The sequence below is a fragment of the Rutilus rutilus genome, assembly GCF_951802725.1.
Source record: "Rutilus rutilus genome assembly, chromosome: 6".
In the NCBI taxonomy this organism is placed as follows: domain Eukaryota; kingdom Metazoa; phylum Chordata; class Actinopteri; order Cypriniformes; family Leuciscidae; genus Rutilus; species Rutilus rutilus.
Window position 1 is genome coordinate 40,140,022 of NC_140214.1, and position 20,223 is coordinate 40,160,244.

The 20,223-nt window shown below is 38.5% G+C and overlaps 2 protein-coding genes across 2 annotated transcripts in view; one reads left to right on the top strand and one right to left on the bottom strand.

Annotated features, from left to right (window-relative positions):
• Positions 1–20,223, top strand: part of LOC311291359 (uncharacterized protein) — a 796,365-nt gene that overhangs the window by 201,912 nt on the left and 574,230 nt on the right. The window lies entirely within an intron of this gene.
• LOC311291423 (uncharacterized protein) overlaps positions 1–20,223 on the bottom strand; it is a gene marked incomplete at its 5' end in the record, with an annotated part of 543,326 nt that overhangs the window by 105,302 nt on the left and 417,801 nt on the right. The window contains 2 exons of the mRNA XM_084410458.1: positions 14,177–14,347; positions 15,042–15,215. Coding sequence (XP_084266584.1) covers positions 14,177–14,347; positions 15,042–15,215 — 345 coding nt within the window. The remainder of the gene's footprint in view (positions 1–14,176; positions 14,348–15,041; positions 15,216–20,223) is intronic.

Sequence of the window (20,223 nt, forward strand, 5' to 3'; positions counted from 1 at the left end):
GCTTATGCCTACAAGGCACAACACCAGGTTTGTTGTGCCTTGTAGGCATAAGCTATGTGCTGTGCTGCAATATATATATATATATATATATATATATATATATATATATATATATATATATATATATGTGTGTGTGTGTGTGTGTGTGTGTATTCTGTACATTTTAAAAAGCAATTTTAACCAGAAAAATCTAAAATGTATTCCCAAAATCGTGCAGCCCTATAGTTACTCTTGATATCAGCATGTTCACAGTTGTTTTTTTTTGTTTTTTTTTTACAGGGACCAGATGCCCCACTGAGGAGTCCTGCTGACTTCAACATTCACACGAGTCTCTGTACATGAACATGGTAAAGTGAAAATCAAACACCTTGGAAATGAAAGGTATGTACAATGTTTTTAGGAATGGCACAAAGGTCTCTGTCTTTGGATCGTTGTTTTCAATGTGCTTTTTTGTCATTTGTTGTGTATCTTTGGATTATGTTGTGTTGTAAATAAATCCAAACAATCAAAAAGCCATTCTTTTTAAATCTCCTCATTCTTTGTGCAAGGTTCCTCATAATGATAGCGCCTGATAGCACCTGATAGGGCCATTAGGGGAGGGTCTTTGTCTTTCTCAGGTGTGAAAGCCATAAATATTCAGGATGTGTTCACGCCTCCTCACATAAAGCTTTCTTACACAAAACACATCTTACAAATATTAAATCAATATATTGTCTTATTTGAATGAGTTGTCAGGATGATTTTCACATAGTTTTGGAGCAAATATTCTAGGCTACGTGATACAATTTTCAAAAGTTGACCATGACCTTATTTCAGTGAATTTTTTTTTTCCACAAACCACGCATAAATGTCATTATCTCAAAACTACAAACTTTTACATACATGCTGCTGATATATTATTGTAGCAGAGTTTGTGCTAAATACAGTGCAATCAAACTTTAGTCATGAAAATGTCACAAGTAACAGAAATAAGCACAAATGTCAGAGCATGTCAGAACACCTCCAGGGCCAGAAAACACCTCAGAGCCCAGAGGGTTAAGGTTCTTTCATGTCAATGTCACCTGTGGTTTGCTCACTGGGACAAATGTGGTTCATTGTGTTCAGGTGTTTCTTGTGTGCTTAATAGTGTCTGTGTGCATATTTAGCCCTCATGTAGGGCGGTACACACCATTGAGGTCCAGACCTTGGTCATTTTTCGACATGTATAGACCTTATGCGCCAGAGAAACCAGCGTGCAGCATCTTTAGAATATTGTCTTTGAACTTGTTTTTTGCGGTCGCTCTGTATATTTCTATGGCATCGCTGTCGAGGAGTTATTAGCTGGAGAAGTGGATTTACTTATTGTAGAGTTAATGAAAGTTATCATGAGCATGGTAATGTTTTAAGCAGATGTCTTAACAAATGTCAGTAGACTGGGAAGATTTTAAAACGAGCCGTTCATTCATAAATACGCAAGATCGCTGTGAAAATGCAGACCGTAAGTCGAAAGACAACGAGTGCAGCGCTGAAAAGAGGCTATATATGGTCTATATCAGAGATGGAAAGTAACGAAGTACAAATACAGTACTTCGTTACTGTACTCAAGTAGATTTTTCAGATATTTTTACTTTACTATTTATTTTTGTGCCGACTTTTTACTTTTACTTCTTACATTTTAACACGAATATCGGTACTTTCTACTCCTTACATTTTACAAAATTGGCTCATTACTTTAGTTTCAAATAACTTCAGTGGAGTTACCATTATTATTTTTCACATTATCAATCCTTCGCTGGGAGTTTGATTGACAGGCGATCTGACCAATCATAATCCACCATTTTGTCCGACAAAGCTGTCAGGAGAGTTAGTAGATTAACATTGGAGGATTTAACCTTGAAAAACAAAGTGTCTTTTCGCGTAAAAACAACATTCCTTCTTACAGGCGCTGGAAGCTGTTTCATGTGAGGGGGGCTGAGTGCTGGTTTGGAAAATATGTGACGTCATGTTGTGGCTGATGACAAGACATGAAATTTCGCTATACGTGTTGTATCCATTAAACAAAACATATTTAGTTTCATATTTACGTTTAAATATGATAGGCTAATGTTATTTTTTTATTTAATCACTGTTGATTATGAAAGTGAGCATGCAGCATGTGAAAGATATGATAGCCTACATCATGAGGTGCGCAATATGTCTGGAGACATGGAGTGGGTAAGACATGATTTTGACCACTTCATTGAGTTTAGTTTTGTAGAAAGACTCTTTTTAAAAGATTTTTGTTTTGTATAAATTGTATCTTAATTTTGATCAATGTTTTATCAACCAATTGCCTGTATTTAATAAATAAGAAGCCAATATATTGCAGACAATGTAATAAGGCGCCAGCACGATCACTTACTTGCATTGCCCGTGAACTGGAGGGCACCGAAACTCAGCTTGTGCCGAATGATAGAAAATAGGCTATCTATTATAGAAAGCTTGAAATGTCTACTTTTTAACAAAAATATTCAAAACGAAAATAAATAGGCTACTCTCTGAATATGTAATCCAAGAATATGCATTTCTCTCTGGTGTTCATGGCGAGTCCGCATCGTCAACTTCATCTTTGCAGCGACACAGAAAGCACCAGTTTATTAATAAACAATTAAATGTCTCCTTGCTATTTTTGACACATTCATTATCATTACTTTTGCCGGTTCTTTGTGGCAAGCTTTATGCGTGCGGTCGTGCGCTTGAGTAAGGCTATATTACGTAAACGTTCATTATCCTGTATAGCCTATTTAAGTAATTAAATTAATATAAAGGTGCGATTTTTCCACTAATGGCTTAACTGAACAACTACTTGTCACAGTGTCTGGTTTGTGTTTCCCCGGGTGTCCACTAGAGGTCTCTTTCCCATACTATCACCATTCACTCTGGAACTGCATTTCCCATAATCCTTTGTCTGTTCTCATCACTCGTGATCGCACTCAGCTGTTCCCTATCACATTGTTAGTGTCTGTGTATAAATACCCTGTCTGTTTTAGTCCTTGTCACGGAGTCATTGTTTAAATGTCACTTACACTTCTGAAGTCTGTTTCCTCGCCTGTTCTTGTTTTGTTTCTTGTTTTGTTTTGTTTCTTGTTTATTTGTTTATTTGTTTATTGGACTGCTAAAATGGATTTTGACCCTTGCATGGATGACTACGAGTTGGATTGCCCTGGCAATAAATATGCTACATTTGGATCCACCTGTTTCTCTGTGTGTACCCGTGACACTACTAGTCGACTAGAAAAAAAACTTTAGTCGGAGGCAGCCCTTATTCCACATGTTTTGGTACCAGCTGCCATTCTGGGTTGAGCGAGCGACCCTGAGCGGAATGAGCGAGCGGAGCTCTCACGTGCTCTGATCGGAACAAAGCATGACAAATTCAAACTTTATTTCATTTTCTCCGTAGCTTGAACACTCACTACATTAGGCATAAGTGCATTAGTTAACGCTGTCCATTGATGCCCACTTTATTTCACGTTTTTAAGTACAATATTATTACAACAATATTAACAATTATTATTGTTAGTCCTGTGGAAGAAATTTATGTTCTATATGTGGCATTTTCTTATATTCATAGAATCTTAGAAATATGATGATAATCAGATGAATGTAGTGTCGATACATACTCTTATGAATATACGTATGTGTATGTACTTGTATATGACCTGACAAAAGTTAATGTGACTGAATGTATGACCGAGACAGAGAGTCTCCATTCAAGGGTGTAATATGATTAAATATGATAGACAAATCTAAACAATGTGTTAGTTATGGCTAAGATGCTAAGATGTATCTTGATTTAGCCTCGGGAAAACAACCTTGGGGGAGGAACAATTATAAAGAATGAAGGATACCCCCCAATCGTTGTCACACTCTGCAGGCACTTTTTATGACTGTATGACTGCTGACCTTTCCTTGCAACGGAATAAATAATTGTTAAAGACAACTGATACCTGTTTGTCTCTTATTCATTATTAGAAAATTGTTTGCCACCACAGTCCACAGCCCCCCACCAGGGGGTGCTGATGCTATGAAGAGGGGGCTCCTTCCCGCGCTACTGCCTTCTTATGTTCATTCATGTTTATTTGATGCTATAAATTAACTAGAAGGAAGAGATGATCGGTTCATGAGCAGCTTTATCTGAGGCTCTACAGCGATCTGTCACGACACATTAAAGAGCCACAAAACGGTATTTATTGTTTAAATTTCTTTAAAAAATTACTAAATTTGAAAGGTGAGAATTTGTTTCATATAAAAAATAACCTGGTCTGTCCTGTCTGTCAGTGCCTTGTCAGTGTCCGCTTTGCTCCGCGATGTATTTTTCACTGCATGAGAACATGGTGTGGCGTGAGAGCGGTGTCGCTTGTCGGACATAGCAACAGTAACTAAAGGGAAACGGAAGGGAATGGTTTGGGACCGTTCGCAAACCGGTCTTTGCGAACGGTCAATTGAATGGGAATATACGTTAATATAATTAACTAATCATCTAATATGATTAAATATCAAGTGTCTGTATAATATGTGCTCTTTTATCAATTTTCAGTGCTTGTTTTGTTTATTTTATGGATGGCTCAGCTAAACAGGCCAATAAGAAATGATTAACAACTAACATTCCTTTTAATTATACTAATGTCTAATTAAAACCTCTACACATGTATAAAACTGATCAGAGATCAGGTTAAACCATAGACTGTAAAAAAATATGGACGTAGTGTCCGTGACGTCACCCGTAGGTTTCTGAAGAGCATTTTTGAAGCCTAAAGTGGGCGGAGCCGACCGTCGCCATCTTGGCCTTGCGTCACTCCCGGATAACAGAAAACCAAGCGGGAATGAAGTCGACCGGAAGTTGAAGCCGGCCGCGTGCCACCATCTTGTAGCAGAACTTCACCTGCTGTTAGCATTCCATTGACTCCCATTCATTTTGGCGTCACTTTGACAGCGAATAACTTTACATCTGAGGCGTTTGAAGACTCCATTTGTCCATTATTTATTTCTAAAGAAACACGACAATGTATAAAATGCTCCATTACCTTGTATCTTACGTTACGGCCCCGTAGAAGCAGTTTTTGTAAAAGTAGGCTAACGATTGCGTCATAACCACGCGACTCTCTGTCGCGCAGTAGAGAGATTACCGTATGGACAGGAGGAGAAGCTCGCGCGCAATCGGGGGGACGTGGAGGCAAAATGACAGAATAATTAATCAGAATACCTAGCAAAAGTTTCTCCTGCTCCTAGCTCATGGACACCTCCTACTCACACTCTCCGTCTCTGCAAGTTTAGGAAGGGAATGATTCAGATTTCTCTTGGCACAGCCACTAGAAGACAGACGGTTGCTCACGTCACATCTACGTCGTCAAGCTCTGTTTGAGTCTGCGCGTCAGGAACGGAAGTCCTAAAAAATCGCTAAAAATGGGCTTCACTTGTCTCAATTGAGTTCCAATGAGATGGCTCTGTCCACTTCTTATACTGTCTATGCAGAAAACAGGCAAAGAGGCGGGGCGTGAGTGGAGCTAGGGAGCCTGGCTATCTGAAATCACCTAGCTCGACGTGATCGAGTTAGCTCAGGCTGGGGAGGTAATGCTATAACGTTATGCTGCTGACAGTACCAAGTCTGCGACTGCACAGGGCCTCGCGCTAAAGTGACAGTTGATGATGATGTAAAGCCAATTAAAAGTTCCTATTTTTGCCCTTCGAAATATTATAATAGTTAAAAGACATGGCTACAAGTGAGAATGTGTATCGTGATTCTGTACTATTCTGCTAGTTGAAAATGTATTATGCAGTAACTTAATATTACTCTGAGAGAGTGTGTGTGACAGTGATTTATGTGCATACATGTCAGTCACTCTTTTTTATAGTCTATGGTCCGTCAGCGCGGCATCGCTCGTCAAGTTCGTAGAGAGCTTATTCAGTCCATTTTAAATTCTGATTTTGGCCGCCTCTCAAATGGGTTAAACCATAGATATATTTCCTATGAAGATCAAGTAAATGCGCTAGAAAATCCGCACTCATTCAAGGATGTGCATTTATTGCATGGACGGAGAAAGCGCCGACACCTGCAGGATTTCACCTGACGGTACATACGCATATTATAATCTATCTGTTCCGTGAGAGCAGAACGAACGAGCCTTTATTGACGTTTTTAAATCTGAAAACTCCAAAAAGCAACGAAATTGTCAGACATCCATTAGTGCATGTTCACAGAGGAAAACCACTGAAATACAGCGCTGGTTGTTCTCTCGAACGATACTCGACGACAATGACGGAATCCTAAGCCGTGGGCGAAGTAATGGGTGTATTAAATTGTATGAAATAATCCTGAAAAAAAGCACAAAACACTGCAGAGATGGCAAGTTCAGCAGCTAACATTTGCTGAGGTGAAGTGACGGCTAGTAACAACAGCAGACAAACGGCTAGCATTGACATCAGCGGCAATCCACCTGTCACTAAAGTGGCCACACCCTTAATTATGCAGAACTTTAAATATTAATCAACTAAACGGATGAGTTATAAAAAAATTCACCCCCCTCACAGTTGTTATGAAGGGCAAAATTAGCTGTATAGACCAAAGCCACATAGAGATCCAGGCTGTAAACATGTTTTTTTCTGCTGTAAAGTTGGTAATTTTAACATGGGGGAGATACAGATTTGACTCACTTGTGCAGCCAGCCCAAGCGGCCAGTCAATGAATTGCAGTTTAACTCACTTCCGTGTTGGTTTCAAGAGAGAGACGGGGAGGTTGCCGCTTGGGTTAAACCCACAGACACTTGTTCAATCCCAGTAAATCAGCATGATTCATGGGTTCACAGAGATCATCGCCCCCCAGTGGAGAACCATTGACATTTCCAAACATTTGAAACAGTTCTGATGTAACTAAGCCTCATTTACTGAAATTATGTGACTTTGGCAGTTTGATACACGCTCTGAACCACTGATTCGAAACAAAAGATTCGTAAAGGTTTCGTAGCTTCATGAATATGCTGTATCAAATTTAGACATTTTACATTTTGGGAAATACAAACATTGAATTGAAAGCAGTTATGAACATTTCTGATTCTTATGTCACAAAAAACATTGTTCTGCCTCTACAGTAACTGAAATAATTATTGACCCATGATCAAACTGTCTGTCTTAACCAAATACTTAAAGCTTGTTATCACGGTTTTTTTAATTTTTTTTTATATTCTTTTTATTAAACATTTTAGTTATTTCAAACAAAACATTAAAATTGAGTTTTTTCAAGCAAGTAACAAGGAAGTTGGTAGCTCCAGGGATCCAGTCTTTGATTTTATGTAATGCCTGATCTGGAGATACTTGTAGAAATCTTTAGCAGGTATATTATATTGAGATCTTCAAATGTCTTGAATTTACCTTTGTCCCACAGATCATACATTCTCCCAATACCAGCTTCTTGCCATGACTTGAGATTGACAAGTCCCTCTGCTGTTAAATCTGGGATATCTACCAGAGTTGCAAGAAAGTTAAAGGAACACTTCGACTTTTTGTGACTTTGGCTTATTCACCGTATCCCCCAGAGTTAGATAAGTCCATACATACCATTTTCATCTCCGTGCGTGCCGTAACTCTCTGACGCACCCACCGCTAGCCTAGCTTAGCACAAAGACTGGAGGTAAACGGCTCCAGCTAACATGCTGCCTAGAGCCCTGCACGGGGCAAAACATCCAGCCCTAACCGAGACCTGGCCCGTGGTGTTCAAGCCCTAATCTGGCCCCAGCCCGAAAACATCTGCAATTTTTCAGCCCGAACCGGACCCGAGACCAACATCAATATCACTTTGAGCTCTCTCTGACACGCGCTTTCTGATGCGCGCTGTCTCTGCTAGACGCACACACAAGACGCACACACACACACACGCTACTAGGTAAAATTGTATTATAGGCCTCAAACATAACTACCACCACCGACAATTATGCCCACAAATGTTAATACAGACTGTCCATTACAGAGAAGTATAAGCATGCAGTAGAGAATATTATATAGCCAAATGTGATCCAGCAGTAAATAAAGATTTACGGCCTACCTTTTTTTGATGTCAAGTAACTTTACTGAAGAACAACGTTTCAAAGAACTCTTCGCCAACTGGCTAACGTTAAATAATAATAAAAATATAATAAAGAAAAAAAAAATCCGTTGAACTGAGTAGGTTCATTCACTGTTTATTCGCGATCGTTGTGAAGAAAAAGAATAGCATCCACTGTTGAAGGCTTCAGGCTCATTGTTTGTTGTGGTAATCAAATCAAAACTCTTTCAAAATGCAGCTTTTCCTGAAGTATTGGGAACTTTTAGTAACTCCTTACGCTCCAACTTCTCCCTTATGCTCTGCATGGTCAACTGTCACCTAATGCATTGCGCGCGCGTCGCGTTACTCGCGTGATCGCATATTGCGTTGCATATTTATAATATTATCAATATAACAATATTTCATACAGTAGCCTGCGCTCTGCACGTATATTATGGGCACGATGAAAGGAGAAAAGCTAAATGAGCCCGAGTCCGACCAAAGCCCAATCTGTAAAAAAAAAAAAAAAAAAAAAAAAAAAAATTATACAATTGACCCGACGGCTCCCAATAAGTGACAAAATAACGCCAACATTTTCCTATTTACATGTTGTGATTTGTATAGTCACAGCGTGTACAAATAACATGGTCACATATTCTCAGAAGGCGAAGCACTGCTACTTGGGCGGAGTGATTTGCTCGCAGCAGCTGAGAAGCCCTGTGGTGAGGAGCAGAGAGTTCGCTCAGAGTTGGAGTAAATCACTCCGCAGAAGTAGCAGTGCTTCGCCTTCTGAGAATATAGTTCCCAGTATGTATACGGTTAGAAGATGGTTGTGTCTCTTGTGACCTTGTTATTTGTACACGCTGTGACTATACAAATCACAACATGTAAATAGGAAAATGTTGGCGTTATTTTGTCACTTATTGGGAGCAGTATGCTAGCTGTAGCCGTTTACCTCCAGCCTTTGTGCTAAGCTAGGCTAGCGGTGGGTGCGTCAGACAGAGTTACAGCACGCACGGAGATGAGAAGGGTATGTATGGACTTATCTAACTCTGGGGGATAAGGTGAATAAGCTAAAGTCCGAAAAAGTCGAAGTGTTCCTTTAAGAGCCTGAGACTTCCCAAATAATTTCTTCAAAATACTCCATGTCTTGATAACATTATTAATTAGGTAATTGTCTTTAACAGCAGGTGGCAGTTCTCTTGCACGTTTATCTAATAAGTTTATAAGACAGAAGGGTTGGCTAATTACTTTTTCAATCTCAAGCCAAGGTGTCACATCATGTTCAGTTGCCCACACTGAAACAATTCTAGCATGAATAGACAGTACATAGTTCTCAATCTTTGGTAAGCCCCACCCACCCTGATGTTTTGGAAGTTGTAAAATATCCATTTTAAGCTTAGGTTTTCTGCCTGCCCAGATAAAATCTGATATCAGTTTATTAATGTCCTTAAGATCATTTGGATTCAAAAACACAAAAAGCATTGACATTGGATAAGAAATTCTTGGAAGTAGTACCATTTTAGTAAGGTTAAAGGAGCTGTATGTAAGAAATGTATTTCAATTAATCATAAAATGGCCCTGATATGTCACTAGACATTAAGAAATCATGTTCATTTCAAATACTTATATCACTGACAACCGTAGTCCGGCCAGGATATTGTCATTTAAAAAGTGAAGTTGCAGCCCTCAACTGATGTTGATGTTGTCATCTTGTGTTTTGGCCTGAAGCGCCACCCTCCACCTATCTACCAATCACGAAGTCAGTAGTGTTTCAGCATCCGGGTTGCCAGCTCTGCTCTAGTTACCACAGCTACGTAGCAGCCTACGTTCCTGCTGGATCCTGCAGCCTATCTGGCAACCTCGAGTCAGGGGGGAGGGGGAGGGGATACACCGCTCTACAGTAATTTGAAAGTGATTGCAGTACCAGTTTTGGCCACAATCTTACATACGGCTCCTTTAATCCTACCAAGCATTGATAAAGGAAGCTTTTTCCAACTTGTAACTTTTTCTTTTATGTGACTAATTAAAGGATTGATATTTTCCGCATACAGCTGACCAACTCTGGGTGTGATTTTTATTCCTAGATACTTAAATCCTTTAGGTGCCCAGCGGAAAGGTTTAACATAAACAGGCTCGGCCTGACCACTATTTGTTAAAGGCATTATTTCTGACTTTTCAAAATGTACCTTATACCCCGATATTTGTCCAAATTCTTTAATACAATCAATCAATGCTGGAATTGATTTATCGGGATCTGTTAAAGGTAAAAGAATATCATCGGCATATAATACAATTTTGTGCTGTTTTGTTCCTATTAAAGTTCCTCCTATATTTATATTCTGTCTGACGGCTATCGCAAGCGGCTCTATAGCCAGGGAGAACAGCAAAGGTAATAAAGGGCTGCCCTGAGCAGTACCGCGTGTAAGTTTAAATGGTGCGGATAAAAGACCATTTGTCAAGACAGAGGCTACAGGCATCTTGTACAAGATCTTCACCCAGTCTATGAAAGTGGATTTAAAACCAAATCTTCTTAGCACTTCGAACATGTAGTCCAATTCGACACGGTCGAAAGCTTTTTTGCCGTCCATTGAAACAATGGCGCTGGGTATTTGATGGTGATTAAGATGATTAATAATATTAATCTAGCGTCTTGTATTGTTTGAGGACAAACGACCCTTAATAAATCCAGTCTGGTCTGTGCTTACTATGTCTGATACAACCCGCTCTAATCTATTGGCCAACACCTTTGACAATATTTTCATGTCTACACCTAGCAAGCTTATCGGCTGATAGGAAGAAGGCAGTTCTGGGTCCTTATATTTTTTTAGAATTACTGTAATATTGGCAATATAAATAGTCCCCGGGAGACTTGAGTGTTCAAAAGATGCATTAAATACTGTAATAATTTATTAATCTTGCCTTTCAAAACCTTCAAAAACTCAACGGGGTATCCGTCAGCTCCAGGGCATTTGCCCGATTGGAGTGATGAAATGGCTGTATCAATTTCTAACAGTGTAATGGGACCTTCCAGTAAGTTAGCCTGGTCTTCGGTCAGTCGTGGTATATTCAAGCTGTTTAGAAAGTAGCAATCCTTCAATTTGTCATTGTCAGTCTCAGAACTATACAGTTCCTCATAAAATTGTCTAAAACGCTCATTAATATGCTTATTATCCATATGACGCTGACCATTCTCATCCTTAACTGCCGAAATAAAGAATTTAGGGGGAGCATTGTTTGCCAGCCTCGCCAAAAAATTTGTTTGGTTTATTGCCAAATTCAAATAGTCTTTGTTGTGCAAATAACATATCCTTCTCAGCTTTCCTTGTCATTAAGTCACTTAACATATCCCTGGATGTCTTTAATTCCTTAAGGACTTCGTCTGATTTTGATGCATAATATTCTTCTTCCAGTCTTTTAATTTTTATTTCAAGGTCATTTTGTAGTCTTATTCGTTCCTTCTTTTTACAGCTTGTATATGAGATTATAACCCCTCTCATGTAGGCTTTATAAGCATCCCATACAATTCTAGGGTCAGCGTCCTCTTTGTCATTGATGTTTAGATAAAAATCTGTCTGTTCTTCTAATAGTTTAATAAAATTGTCATCAAAAAGTAATAGCCTGTTTAACTTCCAATAAATAGTTCGCTTTAGTGGTCTGGGCGGTTGCATCTCTAAACTAACAGGAGCGTGATCAGAAATGGCAATAACTCCTATATCTGACTTCTCCACTAGATGGGCCAAATGCCTTGAGATAAATATATAATCAATACGGGACATTGATGAATGAGGTAAGGAGTGAAATGTAAAGCTTTGTGTTGAAGGGTTTAAATGCCTCCAAATATCTAACAGGTCGATTTCCTCTACTGCGTTATTAAGCAATCGTGCACTTTTAGACTGACTGTTCTGAGCTGGGCTCCTGTCCAAAAAAGGACAAAGAGAGCAATTAAAATCGCCTCCTATCAAAATGTTTGAGGAGTCCATCCCAACAAGCCGGTCAAAAAGTAAGGCAGAAAAATCATCATCATTTACGTTAGGACTATAGATGCTACCCAGCAAAATAATTTCCCCATAAAGCATTCCTTTGATTAAAACGATTCTCCCCTCTGTATCCTTATATGTGTCTGTAACAACAAACGGCAAGTTTTTATGTATCAATATTATTACCCCCCTCTTACTTGTTGAATAAGATGAATAATAAACCTGACCAACCCACTCCCGGAGATATTTCTTGTGTTTCCTGTAAAAAGGCTATTTGGATTTTATCTTTTTTTAGGATAGGACTGTTTAGGATAGCTTTCCTTTTCACTGGATTATTGGATCCCTTAACATTCCAAGCACAAATTCTAATACTCATTACTAAATATAATATACTTTATGTACTTAATGCTGTATTCAAAAAGGTAGAAATAAGTATGTTTAGTCCAATCCCAACATTTAACTGTGCTGATAAAGAAAACATAAAAAATTCCAAGCAAGAACAAAACACACAGCTTGGAGTAACAAACAGTAACCTAAATATCCACAAACCTATTAAAAGGTGGAAGATACAAAAAACAAAAACAAACGTCATACTCTTATTAAGGAGTATCCAACTGGGGTCTTAGCGAGCCAGGAAAAGGATTGCAAAGAAAAAAAAGAAAACAAAAAACCTTCCCGGCTGGGTTTTTGGTCAATGTAACAAGCCATATGATAACACTAATTGAAACGTACATTTAAACAGCTACGGATTGAGTGTCTTAACCCACAACATAAAATAACAGAGAATGGGGTCCAGTATTATTTGTCAAAGCACTCATTTAAACGCTTTTTAAGTTCTGTCATTTGTCATCGGAGCTTATTAATAGCCAAACGTTGCTATTACCGGAACACAGTCTAAGTTATTTACCTGTGTCTAATCTCTCAGTCAGTCCTTTAATGTAGTTGTTGACGTCTTTCATGTTGGAAAGTGTTTTCGTAGTCCCATCCTGCTGAAAGATCCGTATTACGGCCGGGTATACAAAAGCGTATCTGATGCCCGCTTCCCGTAACCTCCGCCGAGCGTTTGCCGACTCTTGCCTCTTCTTGATCACTTCAGCTGAAATATCTTGATAGAAGGACACCTCCTGACCGTCCACTGTCAGCCTGCCTTTGTTCCTTGCTGCATTAAGGATCTTCTGTTTATCGGTGTAATTGTGTAATCTCACTAGGACCGCTCGAGAGCCGCTTTTCTCTCCTCCTCCAAGCGCGGGTCCCGTGCGATGGGCTCTCTCAATCTTGAACCTGTCCTGCTGCATATCCAAAACTTCAGGAATCCATTTCTCAAAGAGCGTAACTGGATCTTCACCCTCAAAGCCAGCCTTAAGCCCTGTGATCTTAATATTTTGGTGACGACTTTTATTCTCATAATTATCAAGGCGTTCCAGTACTTTTTTGAGAACATTTTCCAAAGATTCCAGTCTCGGCTCAGTCACCGTTGACACGTCCTCAAGATCAGATACGCGCTTTTCTATAGCCGTCACTCTTTCCAAAATGCCGTCCAACTTCTGAGACAGTTCCGTAACTGGTTTAACAACAGCAGCAAGTTTGGTGTCTAGCATCTCAGCAATGTTGGTGGTCACTCTCTCAACTAATATGTCATCTCTTTGGAGGTTAATGTCCTCCGGCTCCGCTTCACATTCTGTAGCCACCTGCTCCGTATCATGCTCAGCCTCTTCGTGTTCAGTGTCGATTTGGCTAGCAGCAGATGCTACGTTAGCAGTGCTATTAGCATTAGCCTTGCTAGCTGTTTTCTTTCGTACGTCTCTCTTCTTACTCGATGCGGGCGGTGCAAAGAAGTTATCCAGGGACATTTTGACACTTATTACAGCCATTGCGGTGAATCACACGGAGAAATTGTTACTTCAAATAGTTATTTTGCATCGACCCAGTGGGGAGGTGAAAAAGTGCGTCTATCTAGTTGCAAGCATCACGTGATCCCCTTGTTATCAGGTTTTAATTGTGTGTTTTTAATTTGCTGTTTAATTTTATTACTTTAAATTGTTGTGGCTCTGTGTGATGCTGAGGAAAAAAACTGCTCTGACTCAAACAAGTGAGGAAATATTATCATCAGCTAACATTACAACTAAAAGCAAAGTAATATTATAAATAAATGAGCAATACTCACATCAGTGTGTTGAGTTGACAGTGTTTATCCTGCAGTAGAGCAGTGATCTGATTCACTCGTGTGTCTCCTAGTTCATGTTTACTCAGATTCAGCTCTCTCTGGAGTAACGGGTTTTTACCCACAACTCTATTCACATACTGACAGGCTTCCTCTGCAGCAGGACTCAAAAACCTGCAGAAGAGTCAATTCAGTTCTCAAATAAATGTCTGTTGCATTACAAAAACGATTGATACGATAAAAAAAATTCTTTGAACATTTAAATACACAAATAAATATAAATTTAAAAGAAACTAGAGCGACACTCAGTCCTAAAGCAAACTCATAAGAACAGAAATGTCTCACAGAGTAGAAGGAAAGAAGCTCACTAGATCATGGTTTTCAGTGTGAATACAGAGTGTGAAATTAAGATCTTTCTGGCTTTTAAGTAGGAGAAGTGAGAAACGTCAGCACAGAGAAAACTGGCTTGTGAAACTGCATGTTTGTGAACATCTGGAGACTCATAGACCTGCTGTTGAGAGATGCAGTGAATCTTGGCTTGATGGAAAACTATTGTGTTCAGAAAACTATTTCACCAAAAGGTTATCTAGAATTTTGATGAGAAGTGTGCACAAAAATAAAATTGTGCATTTCAATTATCAAGGTATACTCCAGAATAGCAGCCCATATACTGACCCATAATGTCTATTTGACCTTTAGCTCGTATCACAACTAAACTGTGTTGACGTTTATCATCATCATGACAGAACCTGCAGCATCTGATCTTGATCATTTTGATGCAACATATTGTATAGCTAAAATAATATATCAGTTATGAATATTTAGCCTCCATATAACTAATTTAGTTAATTATTTGATCCCGTCCCACCTCAGTGTCTTCAGTTTACAGTCTGGATCCTGTAGTAAATCATTGAGCTTCTTCACTCCTGATTGTCCAGGATCATTTCCTGTGAGATCCAGCTCTATCAGGTGTGAAGGGTTTGATCTCAGAGCTGAAGCCAGAGCTTTATAACCTTCTTCTGTCACACTGCAGTTAGAGAGTCTAGAACAGGAATGAAAGCATTCAGCTGATTAATCTGTTAAACCTGAACAATATAAATCCTTAAACTTGAATTTTATTTTGTTCTTTGTACAAATGCATTGAAAGTTAGTTACAAAAACTGACAACTGAATATGGAGGCAAATAAAAGGCACAGAAATCTTTAATATGTTAGACATCAACATCACTTTCGAGATTACAATTATCTAAAACTGTGTAAGCCCGTTTATCGGTCCAAATGGGGGTTTCTGCCAGAACGGGTGAAGGTCTTTGCGTGTTACTGTCTTTCCGCATGGCAAAGTAATTAGTAAATAATAATTACTAGTAATTAGTAATTATTATAATTTATCTGACTCCATTTTATATCTGACTCCATTTTATATCTGACTCCATTTTCAGTTAGATTGCCAATTGGTTATTGGTCAATTATATAATAGTTTAGCAATACATTTGATTGTTCTATTTAACTCTTTACTTATATTTCACCCATTCATATTAGGAAGCTATGTCGCTCAGAGGTCCTCACGCCTTGTTTAACGTGGGTCTCACGATCACAATCTCGCCAGCTTCAGTCATTAAACAGAGGTAATTGCTATATACCTGAGATCGGTCGCATTGACGCTTACACAATCAAAGATACTTTGGTATAGCCCCCGTGATTGCATAATCTTGAAATTAAAGTAACGTTTACTTCAGTACAGTGTTGGGGGTAACGAGGTACAAAGTAACGGATTACAGTAACGATATTACTTTTTTGGGGTAACGAAGTAAAGTAACGCATTACACTAAAAATGTCGGTAACTACACTACTTTACTAGACTATAGGAACGCGCTTTCCTGCGTTACCCAAGCCGTGTTTGCCTGCGTGTAAAGCTCTGATCTGTTTAAGTGGTGCGTGCATGCCTGTGTGTGTGTGTGCTTCCCTGGGCAGCATTGTCATAGAGATCGATTTGAGTGACGTAGCTGCTGGTGCGAAGGGGAGCGGGAAATGGAGACGGAGACAGGGGGTTTCGGCCAGTGGCGATATTCACATTACTTTCAGTTTATTGCTCGAAAGGACAAAAATATTCTTGTGAAATGCACTGTATGCCCAGGCAGCAAGTACTGCCCATCGGGACTACCGGGAGATTCCCAGTGGGCTGACGTGCCTTTTGGGCCAACATCTCATACTTTTTTTCTTTTTCAGTTTTTTGTCTTAACGGACCATAAAACTCGTACATCGGCTGCCCATTCGTTTTGCTTAATTGGTGGCGCTGTGTTAAGTGCGTGCCGGTGTAATGCATTAGTTAAAAAAAGTCTGCGTCAGTTTTTTTTTCCTGATAAGTTAGCTGACCGGCCCATGAAACACCTTGGCCCATTGGATATTTTCTTGATTGACACTGGGCTGGTCCAATCACATCTTTAAACACCTCCCCCTTTGGGCTTTGAGCGAGCGTGCAGTGTGTCAGTGTGTATCTGTCAAAAAAGTCTGAGAGATGGAGAAGAAACGCAAGGAATGTGCAGAGAAATAGCATCAAAAATAGACACAGGCCCTTCAAGCAGACGCTGTAAAATGTGTCAAAATGTTTTCTGCAGCAGCAGGACCTTCATCAGCTCCTGTGGCTGATTATGAGGATAGTGAGGAGGATAAGGACAGAGATGAGAAAGTGTAGAGAAAGTGCAGAACTAACAATTACTTTCAAAACACTTAGGTTATGTCATGAGTGTAGGAACCCATTACCCAGTAACGCATTATTTCCACATCTGCATTGTTGACGATTACCGTAATTTACTATAAATTTAATGAGACGCGTTTGTAAACCATGTTTTCCGCCAAAATAAAAGATAATGTGCTTATATCTCTTTCAAGTATAGAAATTAGTACAAAACTAATTATGAAAGTTCCCTTTATTTTTCAGTGCATTTGTTTTACAATATATGTCTATTAGTGTGCTATTCTTATTATGGCCAAAATGCCAGGGCCGATTTTTTTGTCCCAGTCCAGCCCTGATTATGTGTCTTCCACCGCGGACATTTGTCCTTTATCCAGTTGTTTGTGGATTTTACAGTGAGGCATATTTCTTTGTGCAGACATGGATACTGTTCTTTCATATGGTTTTACATGCCATTTTGTATAGGCTACATTTATAAACACTATGCGGACAGGCTAAGTGATGATAGGGCTATGATGTTTGACCATGTATCTACACGGTAAATTAAGAAACGGGAAAGTAAAGTACTAAGTAGTGAAGTTACTTTTCAAATGCAGTAACTAGTAAAGTAATCTCATTACAATTTACAGAAGTAACTAGTAACTAATTACTTTTTTTGAGTAACTACCTCAACACTGCTTCAGTAGAGGTATGGCCACTACTACAGATATAAGTCAACCAACTTTACTTGTCTGGTTTCCCACGTACACTTATCTAAAGTAACATTAAATTAAAATAGAGGTAAGACACACCCAGATTTAGGTTGGTCAAGCAGCACTTTTGCTGCCCTAAACGGAAATTCACTTCTTTTCTTTGCAAAACATGTACACTTGAATTAGCGCCAAAATATTAGTCGTCACTAATCTCACACAAAACTTGCGGTAACATACGAATCAGTTTAATCTACTTGGGAAAACAATTTCAGGGTCAGTCGGAATAAAATCAAATGTAACAATTTATTATGTCAGGTAAATGTATCATGCCAATTACATAATCAGTTCAAAGGTACTAAATACAAAACATCAAATGCTCTGGAATAAAGAGAGAAGATGCGAACCTGACATTATAAAATACATGATGTGTAGTGCCTGCATACACTCTGCATCATAGGCTAATTTGAGTTACAAATCGCCACAAGCCTTCTTCAGCATCTCCCTAAATACTCAGACCAAGGCAGAAACCTCTTTTCAAATGTAAACATGAGTTCACAGTGGGAATTTGCATTAATCACCGTCCCAGACTTACTGGGGACAGAAGTTGAGGGAATGATGTGTAAATTGGGAGGTAATCAACTGAAGTGTGATCGTCTCCCGAATGGGGATGGTAATATAGCAAGAGAGTTCAATTGTTAATTTCCTTTGTTTTCTCAGAGAGTTGCCCTCTCTTCCAGTTCTTCCAGTTTATCCAGTCTTACAACTGTACAGGTCTGAAAGTCTGTGATCTGAATGATCCACAACAAGTAACCTGAAAATGGTCGGAAAATTAGAAAATTTAAGTTTGGGAATGGCCTAATTAAAGTCCAGACTTCAACTCCATTGAAATGCTGTGGAAGTACGTGAAACACAGCTCATGCTGGAAAGTCTACAAATGTCACTGAGCTGAAGCAGCTTTGTAAGGAGGAGTGGGACCAAAATACCTCCACAGTGGTGTAAAACACTCATAAACTAGAGGAAGTGTTTAGTCGAGACTAGCTGCAAAGCTGAAAGCAGAATCAAAGATACACAGCTCCCTCAAAAGCACTAAAATACATAAATCCTGTCACATAAAATATTAAGAGAAGTGATTTCTACCAGATCTCGCCCTCCATTCTGAGGCAGATTTACCAGCTCTAACAGAATTATCTGAATTCTGACTCAACACTAGGTATGCAAGTAATGATTACATCACTCAAGTATAAATTACTATAAACAAAAACAGCACAATTTAAGTGTTAACTTATAAGAAATAGAAAAAAAAAAATATATATATATATAATATATATATAAAATACTTTATCAACTAAATATTATAATCCCTTGAAAATTAGCCCATAATTTCACCCTCAAGTCATCCTAGGTGTATATGACATTCTACTTTCAGACGAATACAATCGGAATTATATAAAAAAATGTCCTGGCTCTTCCTAGCTTTATAATAGCAGTGAATGGCTGTATATTTTTCAAGTCCATCAAAGTATGAAAAAATCTATGAAAAAACACAACAACAATAAAATAGCACAATGACAGGATTGATATGGTATACCCACGTTGTAACAAATAAATAAAAGATCTTTGAATTATTCACAAAAGTTCTCTCGTGCTTTTGCCTCCGTCATCATCCTGTCAGTCATGTCATGTGACTCCTGTGGCTCAACTTACCTCAGTATCTCCAATTTACACTTTATATTCTTCAGTCCAGTGCAGAGCAGCTTCACTCCTGAATCCTGCAGATTATTATTGTTCATGTTCAGCTCTTTCAGATTGGTATCTGATCCAAGAACTGCAGCCAGAGCTGAACAGCTTTTGTCTGTTAAGTTACAATCATTTAACCTACAATAAGTCACAACACAGAATTAGATGGAATACATACAATGCATTTTCTATATACAAATATTACATTTTCTACTTATTTTTTACATAAACAGCACATACAGCAAAGAGGCTGAGTTAAACTAACATTCATCTTCAAAAACTACTATTTCCAGTACATTAGTGTTTTTATTCAGTGACAAATAACCTCGATAAAATGAAGCATGTTTGAAAAAATATTTGTGTAAAGCTTTTATAGCTATAGGATTTTTTCTCTATTCATGTGACCTGATGGAATTTAGGTTCTTGCCACTGTTGCCTCTGGCTTGCTTAGTTGGGGACACTTAATATTCAACAATATTATTGACTTGACTGCACCGACACCATTATATGAGACAGTTCACACTTTTATGGCAAGTTAAAGGGCTTTCACTATAATTCTAAAAATGCCTCCATTCACATGTACATGTCTTTTTGACATAAAATCTTTAATGATTACTTAAAGATTACTTAAAACTAAGAACCTAAGAAATTGTATTTGTTTTTAATATTTCAAGATTAAGGTCAACCGATGGCTGTTGCCGATATCTTAGAGAGCAGGGTGGCCAATGGGTGATATATCATTAATTTAAAGATAGTAAAAATGCATCCATAACAATTGCTGAAATGAAATTTATAGTTATTTTACTTAATTACTAAATTAGAAAAATATATGAAAAAAATTATATGAAAAAAAGAGATTTTGAACGATAAAAAAATTGAAACTTTTTTGTAGAAAATGTGTACATCAAATATGATACAACAGGCTTTTGA